We start from the raw sequence: 27,433 nt of genomic DNA on the forward strand, positions 1-27,433 counted from the left end.
ACCTCTAATCAATACAGGGAGGTGGGGGGGGGCAGGGGGAGAGACAGGCAGAGACAAAGAGTCAGAGTTCATCCCTCAGATCTGGACTAAACATGCTTTTGTTCTTTGAATTCCTAAGAGAGAGGATCAATAATTGCATTTTAGCACTCCTACCCACACTGCCAGAGACAGAAGGATGGAAGCAGTACTTGTCAGTATTGGGGGGGAGGACTTTGTTTGCATGTTATACTGTGGCATCCTCTCATCTTGTTGCCAAAATCTGGGAATGAACCAGCACTGGGGATTTTCTGAGAGAGCCTATACCTGTCCTGGAAGGAGAAAGTGGGGCTCTGCTATCTCTGTTTCCAGCTTCAAATCAAAGCTGAAAGCAGCCCTCTGGCTTTAATCAGGCAGGCTCTATCAATTCTCTTGTTGTACAGGCTGGGAACCTTGCATTCAATCACCCATGGGGGCAGGTGAAGCTAGAGTGGAGAGCTGGAGTAAGTTCTTTGTACCCCACCCTGGTGAGATGTTCTCCATCCCTAGCTCTGAGTCTCTCGTTTCCATATTGTAAGCCCTGCTTAGAAATACACATTCCATTCTCAGATACCACCTTCTTAGCCAGCTGCTCATTTCCCAAATCAGTTTTTCCTCTTCTCTAGCCCTTCCTTCAATGGGAAGCAGTGATGAAAAGACCATCTGTGCCCCTATGGTCTTCAGTTTGGCGCCCGAGACTTCATAATCTTTGGCAATGATTTCTAGATTCCTTCTGACAGGATCTTGGTGCCCATATGAACCAACAGAAGTAGGTGGGACAGTCATCTGTCTGAAAAATCTTGGGAAGCTCTTTCTCATGTCTTCTCTCTGAACCTCATTTTCCCTATCTGTAAGTGGACGTGATGATTCCGATCGTACCAGCTGAAGAAGGTTGTTATCCGAGTCAGAGTAGATGACATATGTGAACTGTATTAAGCTTAAGGTGTTTACTGGCAGGATATCAGAGTAGGAAAGGACCTCAGAGGTCATTTAGTCCAATCCCCACCTAAAGGAGAGCCCTCCCCTTCCAGAAACCCTAGTGGTCATCTAGCCTCTCATGTAAACGTCAGCTGGTAATATGGAAACTCAAATGTGGGCCATGGAAGGATTGGATTCAAGGCAAAAGGGACCTCAAAGGTCATTTAGTCCAAACCCACAACTAAGAGCCCCACTCCCAACAGTTAAGTGACTTATCCAAGGTCACACACATTGAGTAGGAAGGAAGGTTTCACACATAGGGCTTTTGACTCTAGATTCAGAGTTCTTTTCATCATATCAAAATGCCTGTCTACTATGATGCCAGCTTCATTCCTGACCCCAGCTATCTGATTCCTCTTTTCCTTCAGCTCCTCTACATATGAACCACCATCCCTCCCCAACTGCCCTGCCCATGGAATTGCCTAAACATGTCTGTTGAATGATGAATGAATGAATGAATGAATATAGCCAGCTCTCAGGTGTCTGTGCTAATGGAAGGGAGAAAGGGGCTGACAAATCTGAAAGTCCTAACCCCAAATCCTTGGTAGCTGGCTTCACGCTATGCTGTCTATCTCTTGTCAAGAAACAGATGGTCCTGACTAATGAGGTTAAGTGTAAACAATTAAAATAGGCTTGCCTTTATTATCTTTTGGTCCCTAAGTACACACTGGCTAACTGGGTAGGGTAGGAAGATGGCTAGGAATATGTGGATAATCAAGGATGTGGGGTCATTTTGTTCAAAGACTCAACAGTGGCAGAACTCAAAGGAATTGAGGGATGGAGGATGTTAAGAAAGGGAAGCTCCCAATATCACATAGCAATTCTGCACAGCAGACTGGGAATCTCTCACCTCTCATTTCCCTAGTCAGAGGGCATCTGTGCTCTTGATGCCTTAGGGCAGACAGAAACCACTGGGGAGGGGAAGAGATCCCAGGCCCCTTGCCCTAGGAGATGCTGATGCTGTCGCTGGACAGCTGCCCTCTGGAAATGGTCCAGACTAAGGAGACTCTTCACAAAGTTCTCCCAGATCAAAATGGCTTATTACAACTTGTCACTTTGGCTGCCTCTCTGTGTACATCATTGTCACCATTATGACTGATGTCCTCTTTCAGTATAAATGTTTTAATTGAGGACTTTGGTTACGTCAATGCCCTCTCTGGGTCTCTCCTTTCTCATCTTTAAGTAGAAAGGGCTACAATGGATCATCTTTATAGCACAACACAACAAAATCAACACACCCCAATCCAATCCAATGCAATGCAATGCCTTACGTGTATATTAAGCTCCTACAATATGCCAGGCGCTGCGCTAAGCACTGGGGATACAAATGAGAAAAAGACAGTTCTTGCCCTCAAGGCACTTTCACTCTAAAGGGGGAAGACCATCTACAAAAGGAAATTGAAAGGGAAGGAGTAGAAGAGTTTATAAGAGGATACCCAGCATGAAACTGGCAAAGTCAAAAGCAGCAAACTATGGAATCCGGAGTAAGGAAGGGACCTGCAGACTGGTAGGGAGTCTGTTCCTGGGGCTCTAAGGATGGACTGGAAGGAAGCAGAGCCATAGTGAGGGACTCTTGTGACTAAATCAAGGAGCACAAAACATTCCCTCAGTTCATTTTGAGGAAGGCCAGCAGTGAAGAGACTGGGACAGAAGAGGTTGCTGCTGCTGCTGCTGCTGCTGCGAGGGAGGGAGGCAAAAATGGAGATGGAGGCAAAAACAGGACGGGGCAGACCCAGGGAGGAGCTGACCTGGTCCTGCTCAGGAGCTATTATACTAGCTATTACCTAGCTATTTAGCTTCTTGTTTTAACTAGCCATCCTCACAGCTAGGTACTTAGCTCTGTTGTTCCTACCCTGCTAAAGGACTCTGAGTAGCTTCAGTGCCCTCTAAAATTTGGCAACCTGCAGCAAAACCCTGCTTGTTTTGTCCTAGTTGCACCTCCGCAGGAGAGAGAAAGGCAGGGGGTGAGAGAGATCATTTTGTACAGCCCTGCGCTTATTCCCTGGAGCTTAAAACCTGCCTTGGATCTGCCCAGACTCCCAGGCATTGCTCCAAATGGCCCGATTCCTTCAGGACTTCTCCAAATATAGATCTAGCTTAGGCTGAGCACAGTTAGAGAATCACAGGATCTCAGACCTTGAACTAAAAGGGGCATCAGAGGCCATTGAGTCCAGCCCCATCCTTTTATTGAGGAAGAAACTGAGACCAGGGCTTGGGGGGAATAAAGTGACTTGCTCATCGTCACACAGGGAAGGGAAGGACAAATGATCTATAGAGGCACCTTTTGTGTATCAGGAACTGTGTCAAGAGATTTACAAATATTATCCCATTTGAACCTCACAAAAATGATGTGAGGTAGGTGTTGTTTTCCCTATTTTACCGTTGAGGAAAACTGTGGGGGAATGACTTACCCAAAGACACACAGCTAGTAAGTATCTGAAGCCAGATTGGAACCCAGGTTTTCCTGACTCCTACCTAATGCTCTATCCGTTGCACAGCAGCTGCCTCCAGAGTCGCAGGATGAGATTTGAACTCAGGTCTTTGACTCTAAACCCAGCACCCTTTTCATACTACTGCTGCATCATCTCCTTTACCAAATCTGGTCTTCCTGGTGACTTCCCTTTCAGTTCATAGCAGCAACATCTTCTAGCTCCTTAGGTGGAAAGTCTCAGAGCCATTTTTCGCTCCTGTTCATAAGCCCTCATGCTGAATCAGTCACTGAGTCCTGGTGTTCCTTCTTCCATTGTGCCTCTTATCACCATCTCCTTCTTTTCACTGTCCTAATTCTGATCCTTCTTGACTCTCCATTGCACAACAAACTTGCTGTTTTGTGTCGTTTTCAGTCATGTTCGACTCTGTGACCCCATTTAGGATTTTCTTGACAAGGATATTGGAATGCCATTTAGGGTTTTCTTGACAAGGATATTGGAATGCTTTGACATTTCCTTTTCCATCTCGTTTTGCAAATAAGTCAGCTGAGGCAAGTAGGGCTAAGTGACTTGCCCAGGGTCACACAGCTAGTGAGTGTCTGAAGTCAGATTTGAACTCACGAAGATGAGTCTTTCTAATTCCAGGCTAGGCACTCTATCCACTGTGCTATCCACTAGCTGCACTAAGCTGGACTACAAAGACAGGCTCCAGACTCTCTCCACCTTTTGTCTATCCCTTCTGCCCCTTCTAGATTTGTTTTCCTAAAGCACAACACTGACAGTGTTACTTACCATTCAGCAGTTCCAATGGCTTCCTATGGTCCAAATCAAATCCCAACTCCTTATCCTTGCCCTCTACTAGACTCTGACCCCAACTTTCCTGAGTTCTAGTTCTAGATCACAGAGATCCTAAAATGGGATTTCCACAAGACAATGGTGTGTGGAAAGAACAAAAGAGAGTCCAGAACAGAGCCTCGGAGACCCTCAGGCTTGGAGTGGGGTGGGATATGGATAATGGTCCAGCAAAGGAGACACCATATGTGTGCAAAAATATTGAGAGCCATTCTTTGTGTGGTGGCAGAGAAATGGACATGGAGGGGACACCGGTCAGCTAGGGAGTGGTTAAACAAGCCGTAGTACATGATTGTGATGGAATATTATCAGGTCATAAGAAATGATGAAGAGGGTGAGTTCAGAAAAACCTGGAAAAACTTACATGAACTGATGCAAAATGAAGTGTGCAGAGCCAGGAGAACCCTGACCACAGTGACCACAATATTGTAATGCTGGTCAGCTGTCAATGACTTAGTAACTGGGATCAACCCAAAAGAATCCCCCAAGACTCTCCACCTCCAGACAGAGCTGATGAATGCTGAGTGCAGACGGAAGCACAATCTTTTTCACTTTGGTTTTCTTGCTTTTTTGGTTCATGTCTAAAATGGAAATGTTTTACGTGATTTCACGTGTCTAGTTGGTATCCGATTGCTTGCTTTCTCGGTGATTCAGGGAGGGCCTGGAAGAAGGCTTTTGCTGTAGTTTTCCTGTCATTCTTTCTCTGAGTGGACTTTCACTGTGAGAGTTGGAAGGTGAGAAGCTAAAGTTCGAAGTACGTTTGAGATCAAATTGAAATTTGAAGTAAAAAATTTTAAATGAATGTTAAAAATAAACAAGTGATCTTTTTTTAAAAGAAGGAGCCAAACAGCTAGGAGGAAAACCAGGAGAAAGAAGTACACAAAATCTAGGAGTGGAGAAAATATTCAGGAGGAGAAGGTGCTCTGCAGTATCAAACACTGCAGAAAGGTCAAGGAGGAAGGGACCTACGAAGAGTCTTTGGATTTTAGAAATTAAGGGATTGCGAGCATCTAGGAGGCTCAGGAGTTTGAGAGCCAGCCTTAAAGATAAGAGGTCCTGGGTTCAAATCCGATATCAGCTTCTTCTTAACTGTGTCACCCTGAGCTAGTCACTTATACCCCATAGCCTAGCCCTTATTACTCTTCTGTCTTGGAACCAATTCTCAGTATCTATCGTAAGAAGGAAGGTAAGGATTTTTTTAAAGAAAGAAATTAAGGGCTTGTTGACAAATTGGAGAAAACAGTGACATTTGAGTGGTGGGATGGGAAGCCAGATTGCAAGGGCCTCAGTGAGTGGGAGAAGAAGCGAAGGCAGATGTAGATGACTTTTTCTAGGAGTTTGGTTGCGACAGGTGGGAGAGATGTAGGTTCCTGCGTTCACTAATTTTGCTTTATAATTCACTGCTGTTTCTGACAGTTTAGGACACTCCCAGCAGCTCTGGGATACCTACTGGATGCAGAGGGAAGTAGCCTTCTCTCTATCCTTCCTTCCAGCCTTTCCCTTCCAACACCATCCTTTCTGTATCTGCTAACGGAATACCACTACCTATCTGTCTCTCTACCCACTGATGAAGGGTGAGGTCCATCCTCAGCCCAAAGGAGAAAGACCTCAAAGGCCTGGCCATCTCTGAGCAGGACCAAAGGTTATGTGAATGGCAGCAGGAACTTACCTTCTGGCCCAGGCTGAGCAGAGGCGTGCCTTAGTGGTATCTGTGCGTGTATGTAGTAGGGAGAGGGAGTGGCATGGTCCCAGACCCCCTGGACTTCCCCGAGTCCCTGACTGCAGAGGAAGGACCCTCTCATCAGGAGGTGATGGGTGGGAGTACCCTTGATGCTGACGGTCACCTGTGGGGCACTGGAGGACCTGAGCCAGCCCTTAGCATCTCCTCTAACCCTGGCCCCCAAGATCTGGTCTGCGTTACACTGCCACTCCTCAGCTCCCTAGAAGAGAGATGTGGGGCTTTGCTGCTCCTGGCAAATTGGCAGCGAGAAGCCGCAGTAGAGACACAAAGCTCCCAGCTGCCATTTTGTCAGGAGGTTCTTAAGTTTTCCTGTAGTTCTTCCTCTGAGTGAGCTTTCACTGTGAGAGCTGGAAGATGAGAAGCTAAAGGTGCCTCTGAAAGAGATTGAATCTCTAGCTTCAGCCGTGCGCCAGCCTCTGCCCTTTGTCACTTTGCTGAGCAAGGCTCATGGCTCCCCTCCATGGCCCAATGGCTGCTTTGATGACCTTCCTGGGGATCTTCAGCCTTTGTTTGCTTATTATTGTCTCCTCCCTGAGTCAGCAAAACTGGGAGAGCAGGCAACAGTCCCAGATCAGATCATTGCAAGCTATTGAGCACCCTGGCAGATGGCTGAGTTCAGGGTCATGATTTATGGCATGGTAAAAACAAATAAATCAACAGAAACGCCACACTAAAGGCCAGAAAGTCAGGGTTCTAAGCCTGTGCCACCAAGGGTAGCTAGTGGCACAATGGATAGTTTTGGATTCAGAAAGACCTGAGTTTGAATCCTACATCAGTATTTACTGTATGACTCTGTTCATCATCTGTAAAATGGGAATGATATTAATACCTCACAGGATTGTGCGGAGGATCAAATTAACTAGCATGTAAAGCTCTATATCAATAGTACCTTTTATCATTATCTGCCACCTCCCAAATGTGTGACCTTGTATAAGTCCATTTCTGAGCCTCAGTTTCCTCAAGATTTTAAAGTATGTAGAATCATGGGAACTTATTCTCATAGATCTTGAGCTGATGGGTTCTCAGGGGCTATGCAGTGCTTCCCTCCCTATTAATTTTACCGAAGAAAAAACCAAGTCTTAGGAAGTCAATGTTACTTAATGGAGTTAATACAAGCAGCAAATGTCTAAGGTAGGATTTGAACCCACATCATCCTTACTCATTCAATGACACCCAAGGTTCCATCCAACTCCAACACTATGGCTCCTTGATCCACATACCTTCTTCCAAAGCTCCCGACAGGTTTCCCTGGATTCCAGGGAGGAATGAGTGCATTACCAACATTACCCCATTACTAACATCCATCCTTTGCCTGCCTCTCTAGCTGGGGTGATGGATTTACTTTGTTATCCTTGGGGACAGTAAGGTTTGGAAGATGGCGGGCCATAGTCAAAGATGCTTTGTGGCTACAAAGCAATGGGTTCTTCAGCTGCATGGAGCACCTTGGCTTGTGTTGGTTTCCAACCTTGGCTGAAGTTGAACTGGACTTTACATTTATGCTAAGTAGACTTATGGGATCTCCAAGTTGGAAGGGACCCAAGGAAATCAACTCATTAGACCACAGAATCACATCCTCTCAGGGTCAGAAAGGATCTTAAGAGAATTCCAGAACAGAGACCTCCTTCTACAACATCTCAGACAAGGGGTCATCCAGTCTCCACTTAAGAAGTCTCTATTGATGGGGAACTCATCCTTCCAAGGCAAATTCATTTCCCTTCAGAACAGCTCCAATCCACAACCCCACTTTTTCTTACAGAGGAAGAAGTTGAGATCCAAGGAGGCAAAACTATTTGGTCAAATAGTTGACCACAGGAAGTTTTGCTTTATATCAAGCTGGAAGATGCCTCTTCCACTCATTGCTCCTAGTTCTGACCTATAGGGTCAAGCAGAATAAGATGAATGTCTCTTCCATGAGACAACTCTTCATATAACCAAAGACAGGTCTCTTCTCAAGTTGTCTCTTCTCTATGGGGGGTGGGGGGGTGGGGGGGAGGAAGTGACTCACCCAGGATTACATGACTAACAGTGCCTGAGATAGGATTTGAAGTCAGGTGTTCTGATCCCAAACTCAGTTGCTATCCACTGTGCATAACTGCCTCAGTAAACAGAAGACATGAGAACAGAGCCCTGTGGCACTCCACCAGGCATTTATTTCCATTCAGGTGAACACGGACCTGCTTGGTAATACCCTTTGGGTCTAGCCAAACTCTGCCAGTTCTGAATGAGTAAATGAATGAATGAATGAATGAATGAATGAATGAAATGATCTTACTCAATGCTAAGCGCTGGGATAAGAAATGCCAAAGTTGTTTTAAACCTTGCCTTCTGTTCCAGTATCAACTCTAGGACAGATGCCTAAGGGCTAAGCACATAGGGAATAAGTGACTTGCCCAGGATCACACAGCTAGCAAGTGACTGAGGTCAGATTTGAACCCAGGTCCCCCCCTGACTCTAGGCCTGGTAGTCTGTCTATTGTGCTACCTAGCTGTCCCTACACATACTAAAACTGAGACATAGTTTTTGCCCTCAAGGAGCTTCCATGATAATGGGTAGATAGCGTATAAAAAGGTATGGTGGCCAGAGAGATGTACTTGGGTGTGGAAAATGGGGAAATTTTGGGATGGTGAATGGAACCACAGAGGAACAGAGCGACATGTTCTTCTAGACCACATTGTACCTGAAAAGTCTGCCCTCCACAATGTATTCAGGAAATAGCCATTTGGCTGTTGCTCAAAGCCCTCTCTCCGGCTTGTTCCCAAGGCAGCCCCTTCCACGTTGGGACGGCTCTCCTTGTTGGAGATTTCTTCTTTATATCAGGTCTAAATGAAACGCTTTGCAGCTTTTGCACATCGCTCCTGATTCTGCCTTCTAGGGTCAAGCAGGCGCAAGTTTAGTACCTTTTCCCCAAGGCACCCCTTCCAGTATTCGAGGAGGATCACTATGCCCTTCCCTGGGAGCCTTCCTTCCTTCCACCCACCCTTCTGTCTTTCTTTTATTCCCGAATGTAGCCCACTGCCTTTGGGCATCACAAGCCCTTCCCCCAGCCCAACCACATCCTTCTCTAGTTCTGGGAACAGTAATCCAAGCAACATGACCATTCCTGGAAGGAACCAATCAATCGATTGCCCTGAGGCTCCCTCCACTCCTTGTCCCTTGGACTTCCCAGCGCTAGACACCATCCCCACGTGGGACATCTTCTCTCCTGTTGGAATGTAAGCTTTCAGTCTCTCTTTGTATTTCAGTCCCCAGTTTAGCTAATAAATCATTTCATTGATTTTAGATGACGTGAGGGTCCTTCAGTAGCCTGACCCTCCTCCCACGGGCGCTTCATCAAAGTCCTTCTTGAATGTTGATTCCCAGGACCCAACTCAGTGCTTGAGATATTGTTGGACTGGGGCCGTTACCTCCTTATTCCTGGAAATGATGCCTCTTCTTGGAGCCCAAGGCGCCATTCATTTGTTGGCTCATAGCAACGTCCCCTGGGCTCCTCAGCATTTCATTGAGCTTGCATTCATTTATAGGACCCCAACTTCTTAAATGGGTTCAAGGTCATCCACAGAGCAAACCACTTTTCTCCCAGCCACCCTGTGAAACAAGGGACGCAAGGATGAGGATTCCATTTTTACCCAAAAAACACGTGGCCCAGAGATTCGAGACAGTCACACAGTTAGGAGAAACAAGAACGCCCACCAGAACTAGGTCTCCTGTTCCCGACCCAGCACTCCACAGTGTGCCACGCCATGACTTTGGAGACAAAATAAGGCCATTAAAAACAATAACAATAAAAAATCAGTTCAAAGGAGCCGCGATGAGAGGTCGATGTCAGACGGACCTGGGATGAGTGGATTCTTGGAACTGATCTTTGAGTTCAATGCTGAGCTTCCCGGCAGCTAAGACAGAAGCGTGTGGTTCTCCTTGTTTTCTTCCCCCTCATTTTGTCACCAGTGGAAAGCAGCAACTTCAAGGGAGGAAAGACTTTCATCAACGATTGTTCAGCTACAACATTGTTCCATGAAAGGCTGAGAACACACAATTCTTAGAGTCCAAACTACGTGGAACAGAGTTTAGAAGATGGAAAGATCTAGCAAAAGGCATTCAAACCACACAGAAGAAGCGTGCCGTTCATTCAGGCTGCAGCTGGACTTGTAGCATAGAGGCTTTCAGAGACCTTCCTACATGCCAACCTTTAGATTCAGTTACAAAATCCGGGGAATAGTCCCCAGGACATTAAATATGAAGGCAATGATAGTAGAATGTTGCCTTGTTCCAGGACTATCTTTTTATCTGAACCCTCTAAAAAAATGAGAGAAGGAAGATGAATAATGACCATCATAATAAGGACAAATAGACTTTTAGGGTCTGCAAAGTGCTTTATGGACATGGTCTCATTTGGTGAGGGAGGTGAGAGTACATACATACATGTGTGTGTCTACATATGTTCACATACACATACAAACATATGTGCACATCTGTGTGCATACATACACATATATAGTATAATCCAGGAGCTAGCATCCCCATATTGCAAACGAGACAAATGAGATTCAGAAAAGTCTAGAGACTTGCTCAGTGTCACCCAGCTCAAACTAAGGACCTGAGGCAGGAATGCGGCTCCAAACCTGATGCCCTCTCTTCTCTGCCATGCTGCCTCACAGTGATGTGGCCAGCGCTTTGGCTCCAGTGTAGATGGCTGCTTGAGACATACCATCCGAGCAGATCCTCTTGCCTTCCAGAGTGGGGAGGGGGGTCCTCTATTCTGGCCAGCTTATTAATGGGCTAAAAAAGGGCCCCAACCAGGAAATCAATAGCCATGGTCTCTCCACTTTCTTGGCCCAGAAAGTCTTTGTTTATTCAAGAAAAATGCAGATGGAGAGACCTATGAGCCATGGATCAACCAGTGGGTTTTATTAAGTCTCTGCTATGTGCCAGCACCCTGATTGGCATTAGATTTATTAAAGTGCATCTGTTGACCTTCTGGGCTCCTTCTCTCTCCCTGCATATCCCCAACTGGGAGTTTAGTCCTCAGGAAGGATGTTTCTATGGAATCAAATTGCCCTTTATTTTGGAGATTTGCTAAGGCAGGAGCATGAATATCATACTAGTTACTCACCTTTTGCAAGCCTTTGGGGCCATATGTAAATGTGATATTTGGCTATCTAGACTTATTTGCCTTTTATCTTCCCACTCACCGATGGGTGGGGAGAGGATAGCGTCAGATTTTCCTGTAAGTCCATGGGGCCTCTCTTGAGTGGGTCATAGGAACCTAGATGTGGAGCTGAGAGGGAGCCTAGAGGCTCTCCCACCCAACTCTGCCATTTTATAAATGAAGCTAAAGAGGAAACCTCTGAGGTTGGTTTTGACTCCAAGCCATGGATCCTTCTGTGGACTAGACTTTCTGCTTTCCTAGAGCTAGAGAGGGGGGCAAGGGGCAGTAGTGTCTTGACTGGGGAAACTGCCTCATGGCTGAGCATCAGGGAAATTGGACCAACTGCTGCCTCCAGAACTAAGGTGGAAATGAAATTTGGGCAAAATTCCTTCCAGCCTTCTGAAGTTATTCCAGTGAAAGTTGTTGTTGGGAATCTGAACACTGAACAGCAATGCATGTCCCCTCAGTTCAGGGGTAGGGAAGTGTTCAGGGAGGGAGAAACACTCTGGAAAACGGGCAAAGCACTTCAGCATCTTTACTGCTGAAAGACTGCTAAATGCTGTCATCACTCTCTATTTAGAACCCTCTAAATGTGGCGCTTTAGAGCAAATAAAGCCCTGGTCATGCTCTAACCAGAGTTTTGATTACAACTGCTCAAGAGACAGGAATTATATCAGCCTCACTGAGAGGGTCCCAACCTATCACTTAATCAAATTCCTCTCAAGTACCTACTATATGCTAGGGCAGCCTTGGTGAAGGTTGTCAAGTTCATGTGCCCAAATGGCAACTTCAAGCCGCTGTGAGTCCCCCGCATCACCCCAAAGAGCAGAGGGAGGAAGTGCTTGCTTTGGGCAGCTGGACAGAGGGGCAGAGCTTGCAAAAAATGTCCTGGGTGCAGGGAAGAGGAGGTATAGAGCAGCTCAAGTGCCAGCTTGGCACGTGCGCCCATACTAGCCAGTGCTGTGCAGGAGCACAGGAGAGAGAAACAAAACCCTGCCCCCAAGGAACTGGCCTTCCAGTGCTGGAGATAGTGTGCTCATATATCAATCAACCAATTAACAAGTATTTATTAAGCCCCTACTGTGTGGCAGGCATCATGCCAGGCATGGGGGGTACAAACTCAAAAATGAAACAGTCCCTGCTTTGTTGAGGGAGGCAGACAAGCATAGGCATACTGTATACAAAATACATTTAAGGCAATTTCTTTGGCAAGGGTTGATAAAGGTGTAAGTACCCAGGAAGATGGGAGTAGGCTTCATGTAGGAGTGGCACATTAGGTGAAACATGAAGGAATCTTGGACTCTAAGAGGTGAGAGTGCCTATAGGATTGGAGATGGAATGTTGTGTTGGGGGAGCATCGAGGGTCAGCAAACCATTTCAGCCGTCCCTCCAACTATGGGGAAAGGAGCTATAATTTTGCTGGAAAGGCAGGTCAGAGACAGACAAGAAGGGCTTTGAGTATCCTACAGAAGACTATGTATTTGATCATAAAGGTAGTAGGGAGCCACTAGAATTTATTGAGCAGGAGAGTGACAGGGTAAGATCTGTGGTTTATAGCTATTCCTCTTGGGTGCTTGAAGTGCAATGGGGAGAGGCTTGAGGTCAAGAGACCAGCTGGGATCCTCGAGTTACGGTTCATTCTGGCACATTTTAGAAAAATTCAACATCATAATGGACACAAGGAACTGCCAAATGAAGATGAAAACCGGAAACAGGGAAGCTTTGGATGGTTTCCTTTTATACCAGGAGCTGTCAAGATGCCCCATCCATCCTCCCACCTTCCCCCCCTGCATCTGAAACAGCTTCCTCAAGACCTGTGCTTCCAGGAGACCATTGTCTGCCCCTCTTGGTCTACTCCTTTGTTTCCTCATGAGCTTATCTGCAAAGGGACACACTAGTCACTTGATCTTCCTGCCCAGGTCAGTTCCCTAGCAACTAGAGGGCTTTCTGGGAAGGCTTCATCACTAATTTAGCTTCTCCAAGAAACAAGCATCACAAGCAAAGAGCTCATCGGTCCCTTCGTTTTTTCCTCCCAGAGAGCCCTTTGTTAGTGGCCTGCCTCCCCAATGGGTAAAGGAGGGGGCTTCTTCTCCCACTCCTCTGGGGACTGCTGGGGACTGAACTGAGACTTCACCTGCACTCCAAGGAATAAAGGACCATCTATACGGTACTAGGTTGAGGTCCCTGCCAACGAGCTGGAATGGCCGGGACACCTCTCTACCAGTGGCTGAAGAAAGGAGAACAGAGTGGGGAGGGGCTCATCGTGATCCCAACTGGATCCATCATGGGCCCACTCTTAGATGGGTTTTGTTTTTCTTCTTTTTTCTAGTTGGAGGGCGGGAAGGGAGAGAGGAGGGAAAGAAATTAAATGCGTGTTCACTTAAAAATCAAATTCTATTTTTAAAAAATAAATCTTAATTTGTTATATTTTAGGCAAGTTATTAAATATCTCTGGGCCTCAGCTGATTCATCTGTAAAATGGGGTGTTTGAGTTCTCTTCCTATGAACCTAAGATCCAGGCTTTTGTGGTCTTGAGGTCACAGCAAAAGAGTGAAGGGAGTCTGCTCACGGGAGAGGCTCTCTCCAGACCCAGCATTCATCTTATGCTAGGCTGTCGCCCCCTCTCAGGTTGGCACAGGCACTCCCAGTTTGTGCCAGGCTCACTCCCTCCTCCAGGTTCTGTATAGACACACCCATCCCAAGGAACAGGGCTGTTCTGGGCTGGAGAGGAGCACCAGGTGTTGTAGAGGGAGGGCGGGATCTAGATCCAGGCATGGCTCCATTTTCCACCTCTGACATCACAAGCAGGTGTTCTGGGTGCTAATTAGCTAGGAAACTGGACGCTTCCAGTAAAGACGAGATGAGAAAGATGAGAAGGTCCCAAGCAGGAGGAGGGAGGGGAGGCTCTAGCCCAGAAGAAGTCTTTTGCTAAGTAGGGAAGGCCAAGAAAGCCCAACAACACCGATCTAATGAGGAATTCTGGCTCCCTGGCTAGTGGAACATCCTTACTGTGTAGATGATTCAGAAGCTAAGAAGTTAAGGTCCAAAGACTTGCCCAAGGTCACACAGGTTGTATAAAGGGATGGAACTGGTAACTGAGCCCGAACTCCTTGACTCCAAAAACAGTGTTCTTTTCAGTAAACCTCACTGCTTCTCCAATGGACAGGTGGGGCGCCATTTGAGAGAGAAAGCCAGAGGCCCCAGGACTTTGGGAGAGATGCTTCAGGCTTCTCTGTTTCCAGAGCTCCTTGTTTCTAATTCATTCTTTGTACCAACCCCATGCTAATCTCTGTGGTTTCTAGGGTGCTGGAGGAACGTCTGCGCCATTTCATTCTGCACCCAAGGGCAAAGCCCAGTTCCCCTGCCCTCATTATGCCTCTGCCCTGATAATTTGGTCAAATGGTTGGTTGGATAGAGAAGGGATTAAGTTCAACATACACGAGTGCAAAAGAGTGTATTTGGCCAAGGAAAATGAAAGAGGGCAAGGTTGGGTGGAGGCAGGGAGGGATGAGCTGGCTTTGAGGACAGGCAGGTGGGCAACAAGCATTCTTTTTTTGCCAAAAAAGGAAGTGGTTGGGGGGCAGCAGAGATCTCTTTCAGGGGACGATATCTGATCTAAAGAATCCTGGGAAGATCTAATCGGGAAGTGAAGACAGAATTTGAGACACAAGAGATGCCGAGTGCAAATGTAGGGAGGGAGCTCGACTGTTGTGTTTGAGGGACTGGTCATTGGGGAGGGCAAGATGGTGTGAGAGGACTGGAAAGGCATGAAGAGGTCCAGGTGTCCAAGGGCTTCGTCTATGGGATTCTGATAGTAATGAGGAGTCATGGGAGTGTTTGGGACATGGGGCAGGGGACATGGTCAGATCTGCAAGGTAGGAGAAGCACTAAAATCACTTTTCTGGCTCTGCGAAGGATGGATTTGGAATGGGGAGAGCCCAGATGTTGACAACCCAATTGGGAAACGATTGCAATAGTCCGGGGGATGAAGTCCTGGATGGGGGAGGGCTGTGTGACTAGAACAAAGCAGATGGGTATGAGAGATGTAGCAAAGGGTCAAAATGAGGAAATTGGGCAAGAAATCAGAAGGGTTGGGTGACAGTGAGGGAGAAGTTGATGCCAATCAACCAGCCAAATGGTTGGTAAAGTTCTACAGAAGTTTACAATGTATATAGACTTCCCAATAGCACTCCTTTGTAACACAGTGCAGGAAATCATTAGCTCCACTTTATTGATGAGAGAATTCAGACTCAGAAAGATCGAATGACTTGCCCGTAGGCACATAGCTGGTAACTGGAAGCCTTGAGCCTAGAATACATATCTTCTTCCTGCACATCTGGGCCTCTTTCCATCCAGCTAACTAGGAATGAGCCTGGAGAACTCTAAGGCCATTTTCCCTCTAGCATCTCTTTGGATTTTATTACAGTTCAGAGCTCAAGTAGTGAAGAACAAAATGGAGCCTTGGAGAAGGTCCAGAAGGAACAAACAAAGACTAAAGTGCTCAGCGCAAGGCATTGGGCAGAGCAGGAACTTAATACGTTTTTCTAGGAGTTATGAATAAAGTAATGATCTGAATTATTTTCAATCCATCAACATGTAGTTATTGAGTGTCTCCAATGGGCCAGGCACTATGCTGAGCACTGGAGATACAGCAGGAATAATGCCTCACATTTCTAAGGTGCTTTGTCGTTTACAAATCGCCTCCACACATGACAATACATGTAAAACGCAGATCAAATTGTTTGGAGGAGAAAAGAAAAGGAGGGAGGGAGGGCGGAGACAATTGGCATCTTGTAATTGGGGGAAATTTTGTTAAAATGATTATTACGTATAATTGGAAGAATAAAATAGTGGGGGAAAAAACAGTTTTCACATGTATGAGTTCACTTGATCCTTAGTCTGTTAGTAGGCGGGGATTATGGTCTCCACTTTACAATTGAAGAAACTGAGGTCCAGAGGAAGGAAAATGACTTACCTAAGGGAGTGCCAGTAAAAATAAAACTGAAATGTATATGATGCTTTGAAGTTTTTCAAGTGCTTTATATATATATATATATGCACATGTGCATATATATATATATATATTGTCTAAAATGGATCTATCCAACAGTCTCGAGAAGTAGGTAGAGGTATTGGCTGCCACCAGTCCCAGATGAGGAAATAGATTTGGTGAATTTGCCTAGGATGCCATAGCCAGGAAGTGATGGAAATATGTTTTGAACCCAGAACTTTCTCACTACAGGTTCTCTCAGTAAGTAGTCAAGTCCTGAATGAATGAATGAATGAATGAATGAATGAATGAATGAATGAATGCCTTCACCTCTGTGGATCTGTTTCCTCAGCTCTCAGCAAAGAGGGTTAGACTCAAATGAGCTCAGTCTATGATCCCAGAATAATCTACAAATGGGGAATAGCTAAGGGAACTGGTTTTATTAGATGTAAAGAGGAGAGGCGAATGGAAAGACTTGCTCACCATTGTCAGGTATGGGAAGGCGTGAAAGCTAGCCAGTCTTCTGATTTTCCTCCAGTATGGTCTGACTGCTGACAGTTTCTTTAGACATGAGCTGCCGGACCAGCCATGCAGTTCTTATTTCTTGAGACTACTGGGAGCATCCCTGAGCAGCCGGTCCCAACCAGCACACTGCTAGGTGGGGCAAAGAGAGAAAGCAGGAAAGAAAGTGTCCTCTAAAGCCTTCCCAGCCTGTTCTCCTTTGTCATCCTCATTCTAGGCCATGCACAATGGGCACTTGACCTCAGACAGGACAGATATTATTAGACTCAGCCAAACCCATGGAACAGGAAGACAAATTGCTTTGGCATGAGGCTGAGCATCAAAGGGCCTTCTGCCAGGGAAAGCAAAGAAACTCATGGAAGAATTGTGAGACTTTTTTGTATCTCTATTCATTCTGGGCACATTGATTTATGTTCAAAAGGGGAAACGTAGGATTAGACAAGGTCCCTTCGAGGCCAAAGAATTTCAGAATGTCAGAGAGTGAAGGGATCTCAGGGCATCTGGTCCAGCCTGTGTCTTCAAAAGAATGCTTTCAATAGCACCCCCTCTGCATGAAGATCTCTGGCAAGGGGGACCACCAGTCATCACCATTCCCTTCTCATTATTAGGAAACTTCCTTACATGGAGTTCAATGAAATCTGCTCTGCAACACTCACCCACTGATTCTAGCTCTGCCCTCTATGCCCATTTAGAACAAAACTGATCCCTTCTCCACAGGATGGACCTGAACCCAGCTGTCACATCCCTCTAAGTTTTCCCCTCTCAGGTTAAAGCTCACCATATCTTTCAGCCTTTTCTTTCATGGCATGAATTCAAAGCTCTTCCTCATCTTGTTGGCTCTCCTCTGACCTTCTCTGGCTCATCAATATAATCCCTAAAGTATAGAATCCAGCACTAACAATAAGACTACAGTGCACAGGTTTGTAATCCAAACTTCCTATCGGTATCCAAATGCCATCAAGGTCTATCTTCTTGCTGGAGCTTATATGAACCAATCAAAGGTGTGAGTCTATCCTCCAGAGACACCATCTGACTTGGTGCTGAACAAATAGTATATGTGCCAACTGGCTATCATCATCATCATCATCATCATCATCATCTCTATCTCTATCTCTATCTCTCTCCTACCTATCATCTAACTAATCCATCATCTATCTATCTACCTATTTATCCATACCTTTCCTTCAGATGTTTGGGAATCACCATGGCCCTTCAACAAATGAAATTTTTCCCAGTTAAGATAAGAAGATCTTACTATTTGCTATTCACATCTTTATCTTCTGTCTTCATGACCTTCTCTCAGAGAAAGGTTTGACATTTCCTCGTATGTTTGAAAGCTCCGTTATCCCCCTTTCCATCCTTGAAGTCACAAGGTGAATGGTGATGGCAGAGATAGAAAGAGTGAAGCCAGAAGAAGAATATTTGTAGGGGTGAGAGCATAAGTTTTGTTTGGAATACGTTGAGTTTGAACTGTTTGTAGGAAGCCCAGCTGGAGAGTTCCTCTTGGCACCTGGAACAGTGTGGCACAGTGGAGAGATTTCTGCCTTTGGTGTTAGAACACCTGTTCTAAGCCAGGCCAGTGCAGTGTTCTTATTGGTTGCTCTAAAGATGGCACATCATAATTGGAGACATTCACCCCATGACCACCTGACAGCTTCCTCATCTTATGTTTATTTTTTCCTTTCCAGCTATTGTCAATCCAAAACAGCCCAAGGAGACACCCAAAAGCTTCAGCTTTGACTATTCCTACTGGTCACATACCACAGTAAGTACAAAAAAGATGGGATCTATTAAGATAGAGGGAATGAGTTGCTTCTCGAATTGCCTGGTCTTTGTCAGAAACCCCCTGAAAGTCTGGGCATCAGCTACATAGCAGAGAAGTCAAGGAAGTTAAGCTACCCCAGAGCCCAAAGTGGGAAATCTTGGGAACCCAGCCTCTAAGTGAATTATTAAGCTGAGTGCCTCAATTACACTAACTCGCTGACAAGCTCTCCATTTTGAGTGTGAGCCAGGAAAGAGCTTTTTGTTGTTAAATGGACAGGGAGAGGGTGGTTTGGTGCCATTTTTGCTTGGGTTATAAACTTCCAACAAAGATAAATAGATTGTGGGCTGTGTGTGTACAAATCATTGATTTCAAATACAAGTTTACTTCTTTGGTTTTTTTTCCCCTAATCTTTATCTTCTGTCTTAAAATCCATACTAAGTATTGGTTTCAAGGCAGAAAGAATGGTAAGGGCTAAATATCTGGGGAGAAGTGACTCACCTGGGAAATATCTGAGGTCAGATTGGAATCCAGGACCTCCTGTCTCTGGGCCTGGCTCTCATTCCATGGAGCCACCTAGCTGCCCCTCGGTTCACTTCTTAATATCATGTTGGCTTAGAATTGGTCACAAGATGATCTAAGGCAGTCCATTCTTTTTTTTATCTATTCTAGGAATTGAGTTACTTATTCCTTAGTTCAGCACAAAAGCAAATAATACTGAAGATGGTTGCTTGGGATACCTCAACATATCACTTCACCCAGTATCCAGCAATCATGTATTAATCACCTATGTACCAAGCACAATGCTAGGCACCAGAGATAAGAAGGCAAAAATGAAACAGTCCCTGACCTCAAGGAACTTCCATTCTATCAAAACAATCTCATCCGCATGGGCACCACCTCCAATGGTGCAGATGGCAACCAGGGCATCCCTTCCCATCCTACATGATTCTTGTCCATAGCCCTCCCTAGGTCTTCCTTGGAGGAACTATGCAATGTGACTAGAGATCTCCTAGATCTTTGTCATCTCATGGCTCTAGTGCAGTTCTCAGGACTTGCCCATCTTTTACTGTTCACTCTGAGTCCACAGGACCCTGGGATGTAGATCTAGAGCTGAGAGGGACCTGAGAGCTGCTCTTAGAATTTTATAGATGAGGAAGCCACAACCCAGGAACATGACATGCTTTGTCCAAGATCTCAGAGGTACCAAGCGACAGAACTGGGATGTCCCCATCTGCCTTTTTGACCAGGGGTTTCCTGGATGTTACCATTCATGCCGCTATTTGCTGGCCATCCTTCCCTGCTATTATTTTTGCTCAACTAGAGGGCAATATTGGGAGAGTCAGTTTGGTGGACACATGCTGCAGTACTTTTAACTCCACCCTGCATCTCTCCAATGCCAGAGATATTGATTCGCTCCAGATCCTGGGGTTCCATGATCCCCATCTAGATTATGATCCAGTGTGTTTCAATGACCTCCAGTATGAGCTCTCCATGACAATATCACAGATCCTTTATGAATTCATAGATGGATGAAAATCACCCAGGATAGAATAGTACAAAGAATAATAGTGAGAATCTATACTGAAAGAGCTGAAGATCTTTCAAAGTACTTTCTTCATCCTGGTTCTTACTGCTTCCTGTGTGACTTTGGACAGGTCCTATAACCTCTCTGGTCCTCACTGCTCCTTCAGCTATCAAATGAGGGGATTGGACTAAATGGTCTCCAAAGACTTTCTAAGCTCTAAATCTATGAGCCCTTGATCACTTCCACACCTTCCTTCCCCTTTATCCCTCTCATATGTGTTCTCATCTTTGTTTTCTTCCCCAGCCTGAAGATATCAACTATGCATCACAGAAGCAGGTATACCAAGACATCGGAGAAGAGATGCTACAACATGCCTTTGAAGGCTATAATGTCTGCATCTTTGCCTATGGTCAAACTGGCGCTGGGAAATCCTATACTATGATGGGGAAGCAGGAGAAAGATCAGCAGGGCATTATCCCACAGGTAAGTGTGACCGTGATGAGAATGAAGACAAGGGGGTTGGATGGGAAACTAAAGGAATTCTTTGTTGGGGAAAATGTATTAAGAATAAAATTCAGCAAATCTGGCCTCAGCCACTTCCTAGCTGTGTGACCCTGGGCAAGTCACTTGACCCCCATTGCCTAGCCCTTACCACTCTTCTGCCTTGGAGCCAATACACAGTATTGACTCCAAGACAGAAGGTAAGGGTTTAAAAAAACAAAGAATAAAATTCAGAAAATCAACTTCAATTCAAGCAGGAAAAAAGGACACTCATTTGATTAAAGAAAATGGTTTCCAGGAAATGCAGAATGAACTAAAACAAAATGGATAAAATTCCAGGTGTGATTCTAGCTTTAACAGCCCCTAACATAAAGATTCTGGGTACTATTACTATATCTTTAAGAGGGAATAAGAGGGCAGTGAGGTGGTCCATGGGGATAGAATGCCAGGCTTGGAGTCAGGAAAATCTAAGTTCCAACCTGGCCTCAGACATTTACCAGCTGTGTGACTCTAGGCAAGTCATTTAACCCTAGCTTCCTCAGTTCCTCATCTGTAAAATAAGCTGGAGAAGGAAATGTCAAACCACTCTAAAATCTTAGGCAAGAAACCCCAAAATGGGTTCAGTAAACATCAGGCATGATTGACATGATTAAACCATAATAATGAACCATTTGGGGCAGCTAGGTGGCACAGTGGATCGAACATTGGGCCTGGAGTTAGGAGGACCTGGTTTTAAATCTGGCCTCAGATACTTCCTGCTATATGGCCCTAGGCAAGTCACTTATCCCCATTTGTCTAACCCTTGCCCTTATGTCTTAGGGTTGTTACTAAAACAGAATGTAAGGGTTCAGGGGAGAATCAAGGGGAAGTAAAAATAAAATGTCAATAAAATTTTATTTTAAAAAATAAGAATTATAGGATATAATTTCTTGGAAAATTACATTTTAACTGTCATTCTCAAAAGAGTTAACTCATGTTTAACCCAGCAGACTGGTTTGTCAACTCTAGGAGGAGGGAGGGATGAAGGGAGGGAGAAAACATGAATCATATAACCATGGAAAAAAATTTTTAAAAGAGAGTTAAATCATGATCAAAAGGACTATAAGGCACAGAGAGAGGGGAATTAAAATAATGTTGTCCTGAGAGAGCTGTTCAACTGTAAAGAAGAGAAATTATTTAGATTTCATTTATTTGTTTATTTATTAATCAACCTGTTCCTCCCAATACTTCCCCTCAACTGAGCAAAAAATAAATAGATAAAAGTTGCAAAATTCAGCAACATAATTCCTACATTGGCCATGTCCAAAAATGTTTTCTCTTTTGTACTTAAAGCCCTTCACTTACTTGTCAAAAGGTAAGTAGCATGTTTTGCTTTCCCTCTTCATGACTAATGATTTATCACAATTACTTTGATCAGAGTCCTGGAGCCTTCCAGAATTGTTGGGTATTCTTTTTCTCTAATATGTTATAGTTGTAGACATTGTTCTCTTGGTTCTGCTCACTTCACTCTGCATCAGTTCATAAATGTCTTTCCAGTTTCCTTTCAAACTGTCCATTCCCTATTTCTTATTGCACAATGATATTCCTTTATATTCATATAACATAATGCGTCTAGCCATTGCCAACAGGACACCCCTCAGTTTCCAATTTGGGCTACCACAAAAAGAGCTGTTACAAATATTGCTGTACATAGCTTTGTGATTTTCTTTGGGATATAGAAAGACCTATTAGTGATAAAACTGTGTCAAAGGGTGCATGTTATAATAACTTTGGGGACATATTTACAAATGATTTTCTAAAATGACTTGACTGATTAATTCACAGTTCCATCATGGTGCTCTTAGAGTCTGCCTATTTCCCCAGATCCCCTCAACTTGTTTTTTTCTTCTCTTGTCCTAATAAAGGACATTTTGAGAAAATTGTATCTAACTCTCATTTTGTGAACAAAAATATTATAAAGAGAATTCCTGAGAGGCTCAAATGACCACCCTGAGAGAATTATGTTACTAGAGTTGAGGAGGAATCAGTGAGAAGTTTCTATTCCCTGTTTTTCTTCTACTAGAGTGGATCATTTTGGCTGTGAATTTTATCCACTGGGATATATCATAAGTAGTTTTTTTTTTAGCATTTGTTACTGCCATAACACATTGTATTGCAGGATAGCATTGTTTGAGTCTTTAGGAACTTGAGATTTGAGGTTTTAAAGGAAAGATAGCAGAGGTTTATGGAAAAAACCTGTTTCTGATATATTTATAAATTGTAATGGAACTCAGGACTACTTACATTTATTATTTATTATTATTACTTGACATGTGCATTTCTGTTTATTTATAAGAAGACATCAGAAGATTCCCCTTGATTGCCTTAGGACCTGGGTAAAGAATAAGGAACTTATTTTGTAGCAGTTAGAGAGGTGAGAATGGTTGTCGACTGAGCCAGACTCCATCTAGGCTAGGCATGAGACGTCATCTTTAAAACCCTCACCGTGGGAATCATTTGGCATTTTTATATATTTCCCCCTCCATATTTTTTTCTCTCATCATCACAATTGGCTCTCTCCTGATGACAGTTAAACTACAGCTCCTCGGGATTCTATTCCCTGTTTAAGAAATAGTTACTGTATTCATGATCTCTGTGTGAGGGATTCTTGAATCTGGTCTCTACAGGTTAGGAATAGAGAATGAACAGTGTGTCAGTCAATGTGTAGAATGCCTGGGGGTCCCAGAGAACTAGAGAACATCAGGGGTCCCAATATTAGAAGCTGAAAATCGCACCAAATGTCATTCAAAGATCAGACAGTGCATAGTCCTTACCTTCAATGAGATAATAAGGGATTAAAGCAAATACAAATGCCGAGATCCAAAGAGAAGGCAGAATTCATTTAGAGCTGGAGATGGGGCAGAGAATTGGAGGAGGCTTTGCAGAAGGGGGAGCCTCTGAATTGAATCTCAAAGGAGGAAAAAAATTTCAATTGCTTAAGATGATGGGGGGGGGGCGGTCCATTTCAGGCATGAGAAAGAATAGACAGAGACAGAGATGGAGCCAAGAATGAGATGAGAAAATGGCAGCTTGTCCAGTTTGGCTACGATGTAACTCATGAAGGGATTTAGAACTAATACTAAATAGATAGATTTTAAAGGGATTTGAATGCCAAGATAAGGAGTTGGTATTTTATTGGTATTTCTCTGAGAAGGTGGCCTAAGCATTTATTAAGCACTTCCTAAGGGCCAGTCACTTTATAAAGTGATAGAGGAAGAAAGAAAGAAAGAAAGAAAGAAAGAAAGAAAGAGAGAGAGAGAGAGAGAGAGAGAGAGAGAGAGAGAGAGAGAGAGAGAGAGAGAGAGAAAAGAGAGAGAAAAGAGAGAGAAACTCTTCTGAGGAGTTCATATTAAATGAGGGGGCAGATGACATACATACACATATATAAAATGATAGAATACATGCCAAATAAATATAGGATAATTTGAGAGACAGCAATGGCACTGGGTGGTTGAAGAAACATCTCACGAGGGAGATGGCCTTTGACAAAGCTGATGAGAGGAATGACACCTACTCAAAAAACTCTTGAACTTCGCCTAAGGGAAATGTCTCCAGACGTGGGCTTCTGCCCCAGGAGCTGACCTAGAGATCTGACCACCTCCAAATGCCCTACAAGAAGCGCCTGGCAGATTCTGCTAAGCCGGAAAGTCTTTGTGGCTGTGCTACGGGTCTGCTGTCCGAGGAGCAGGCCTGCTCAGGCCAGAGAGGTCCAGCACCAGATGGCCGCAGAATGAGGGTTCTCTTGGTTTGGGCAGCTATCAGAGATCTAGAAGGCCTCCGGGTCTGTGTTGTGCCAGTGCCCTTCCCCACCCCCTGCTTCCAGATGAACACCCACATTCTCTAGGCACAGCCTGAAGAACCAGGAGGACTGAGGCTGATCATGCTCTCCCCTCTCTCTCTCCTCCCTACAGCTCTGTGAGGATCTCTTTTCCCGCATCAACGACACAACGAATGACAACATGTCCTACTCAGTAGAGGTACGGGGGGGGGGGGGGCTTTCTTCTTTGGGCTGGTGGCAGGGGGTGGCGCAGGTCCCTGAAAACACCCCAGCGTAGCTTGAAATAACAAGGACTGGCTTAAGGGATGCTTAAGGGAGAAGGGTTGGTGCAGAGAACTCTGGGACTAGAAGGATGAAGGGGAGGAACCCCCCCCCTTTCTCCAGTCTGACCTGGAAGCCAGGCAGTGGGGCAGGGGAGAGGGTGGGGGCAGAGGATGGTTTGCCCCGATGGGTGCTCTCCTCTGGCTAGAACAATGGCTTGAGGTAAGAGATTAGGACCCCACAGAGGAAGGAAAGGGGGAAGAGATGCTGAAGAGTGATGATGGATGGAGGACGATCTTTTCCAGTCTAGTCTAACCCTTCTGGCCAGTCCCTGGAGTGGGGATGTGGGTAGGCGGAGGGGAGGCCGGCAGAGCAGGATGCGAGTCTGGGAGAAGGATGGGACCATAACGGTCCATGAGACACACAGAGAAAGTGGAGGCGCAGAGCGCTGGATAGAGCCACGCTGGCAATGGCGGGGAGGAGGGCAGGTGGCCCAGTAAGAGGAGGGACAGAGTCCTCGAGAGCCAGGGATTTGGGGCCACCAGAGAGTGGGAAGAAATGCTCTGGCATCCCCCTGGGAGAACAGCACCCCCCACCTCCCCGCCCGCTGTCTCCCCTTGTTCTAACTCTGGGCCTCTGCAAAGGGTGGCAGACTTGGGCCTTCTTAGGGCTTCACTCCTTCATGCGCACATTCACTCAAGAAGCACTTGTTGAGTTGTGTTGGGGAGGCGAGAGGTGCCCCGCGCTGGGGCAGCTTCCAGGCCAGCAGGAGAGGCCAGAGGAGCCCCCAGATAACTGGCAGGAGCAGAATATGTGCGGTGCCCAGAGGAGTCAGGAAGGGCCAGTAGGAAGCCCAGTGAGAACCTCCCACGAGGGGGGGAATCATGACCCCCGCCTGCACCTCTCACCGATGGCTCCTTTGGGAACATCCCGCCCCTGCAGGTCAGCTACATGGAGATTTACTGCGAGAGAGTCCGGGATCTCCTGAACCCCAAAAACAAGGGCAACCTTCGAGTGAGGGAGCACCCCCTCATGGGCCCGTACGTGGAGGACCTCTCCAAGCTGGCCGTCACCTCCTACAATGACATCCAAGATCTCATGGACTCGGGAAACAAAGCCAGGTGAGCCGGAGGGAAAGCTCGCTCTCCTTTTCTCTTTCCATTGGCTCCCCTCCCCTCCATTGCCCAGGAAGCTGCCCTGGTGAGGAGGGCAGAGCAAAGTCCTGGCGCTGTCCCAGTTGTCATCTCTGATGTGGACGCTGCAGCTCCTCCCCTGTCTGCTCTGTGCATCCAGCCCTTCACTGACAGATGCAGAAACCAAGGCACAGAGGTTGCGGAACACTCAACATGACAACCAACTTGCTATGAAAATAGTGATAACGAGCTTCTTCTATGCACCATACTAGAGAGATGGGAAGTAGTGAGTGGACCAAGGCCAGAAAGACTGGGGCTCCAAGCCCATTTTGGAGCAGATTCAGATAGTTAGGTCCTCATGTCCTACTCTCATTTTACAAATGAGGAAACTGAGTCACAGAGAGATTTGTGACCTGTCCAGGACCACACAGCTAAGGGTTTTCAGCTTTCCCTGAATCCAATTCCAGTTCCCTCTATCCACTACACCATCCTTCCTCTCTCAGAGAAGCTGTTTGACCCTGGGCCTTAGTTTCCTCATCTGTAGAGTGGGCATGATACTCCTTGCATGTTGACAACCTTACAGCAATCATATAAAGTGACATTCATTCATTCATTCAACAAGCATTTATTAAGTACCCAATATATTCCAAACTCCATCACTTACATCTCTGATACTGATTTACCTCTTGGGGTTGTATGTCACTCAATGGAAAGGGCAACGAGCTGGGAGGCAGGAAGACCTGGGTTCATATTCTGCCTCAGGTACTCAGTAGCTGGGTGACCCTAGAGAAATCCCCTAACATCCCTGTGCCTGTTTCCCCTCTGTAAATGAGGGCTCTGGGCTTGGTGAGTCCCTCGAGCTCTTAGCTCAGGAGTGGGTTGGTAAGGATTTAATTATAAACTCTATAGGGGGAATAAACAATTTAATGTTCACTTTTCCATTTAATCTGCAATATGAACATTTTCTCCATCACTTAAGTCTAGAAGACAGAAGGATATCTCAAGCCCTGATTTGTAGCATTCGCCATTTTCCAGGCATAAATACTCACAGAGAAATTGTAACAATGGGCTCTCAGGAGGAGCAGGTTAGAGCTGGCTCCAGCACAGCCCAGTCTAGTAGGCTCCAATCTTCTGACCCCATCCCAGTGGTAGAGGAGAACAAGCTGGGCTCCCTTTTGATCCTTGACCTTCAATGATGACAGCAAAAGTTTCTTTGAAATCTAGCATGGGACAGTGTACTGGACTGCAAGTCGGGAGACCCGTGCTTTGTCCCGAGGAGAGAGACACAGAGGGCTGACCTTGGAGTCACAAAGACCCAGCTACTGACACATGGAGTGTAGGATCCTGGGCAAGTCATTTACCCTCTCAGAGTCCCCAAACCATTCTCTAAGACTCCAAATGACAAAGCAGTTACCAATGGGCATTGGGGGAAGGAGTTTCCACATTGAGAATCCCTGATGTCGATGATGATAAACCAGACCAAATGTTCCAGGAACCTGTTGGGTGCTCCCAAGCAAATCACACCACCTCTGAGTCAGCTTCTTCACCTAGAAAGGGATACGCTAGAGGGGGGAGTTAGCTAGGTTTAGGTCAAAGAGCCTTGGCCTGAGTCCCTTCCCTACCCATGGGAAGGAAGCCTGAAATGGCCAGTGGCAAGAGCATCTGCTGTCACAAAGCCCGAGCCCACTTTCTGAAACTGTTCCTCCTGCCCCTTCCCATCTCAGCCCCCTCCTTTCCTCCTGGGGGAAATAAGAAGGA

General features: G+C 45.6%; 1 protein-coding gene across 18 annotated transcripts in view; it reads left to right on the plus strand.

Moving 5' to 3' along the window:
• KIF1A (kinesin family member 1A) overlaps nt 1-27,433 on the plus strand; it is a 185,458-nt gene that overhangs the window by 29,386 nt on the left and 128,639 nt on the right. For all 18 annotated transcript variants that reach the window (XM_016425327.2, XM_056807410.1, XM_056807411.1 and 15 more), the window contains exons 3-6: nt 18,362-18,438; nt 20,267-20,446; nt 24,415-24,480; nt 25,485-25,663. In XM_016425327.2, the coding sequence (XP_016280813.2) occupies nt 18,362-18,438; nt 20,267-20,446; nt 24,415-24,480; nt 25,485-25,663 (502 nt within the window). The remainder of the gene's footprint in view (nt 1-18,361; nt 18,439-20,266; nt 20,447-24,414; nt 24,481-25,484; nt 25,664-27,433) is intronic.

This window comes from Monodelphis domestica, chromosome 8 (genome assembly GCF_027887165.1).
Source record: "Monodelphis domestica isolate mMonDom1 chromosome 8, mMonDom1.pri, whole genome shotgun sequence".
Lineage (NCBI taxonomy): Eukaryota > Metazoa > Chordata > Mammalia > Didelphimorphia > Didelphidae > Monodelphis > Monodelphis domestica.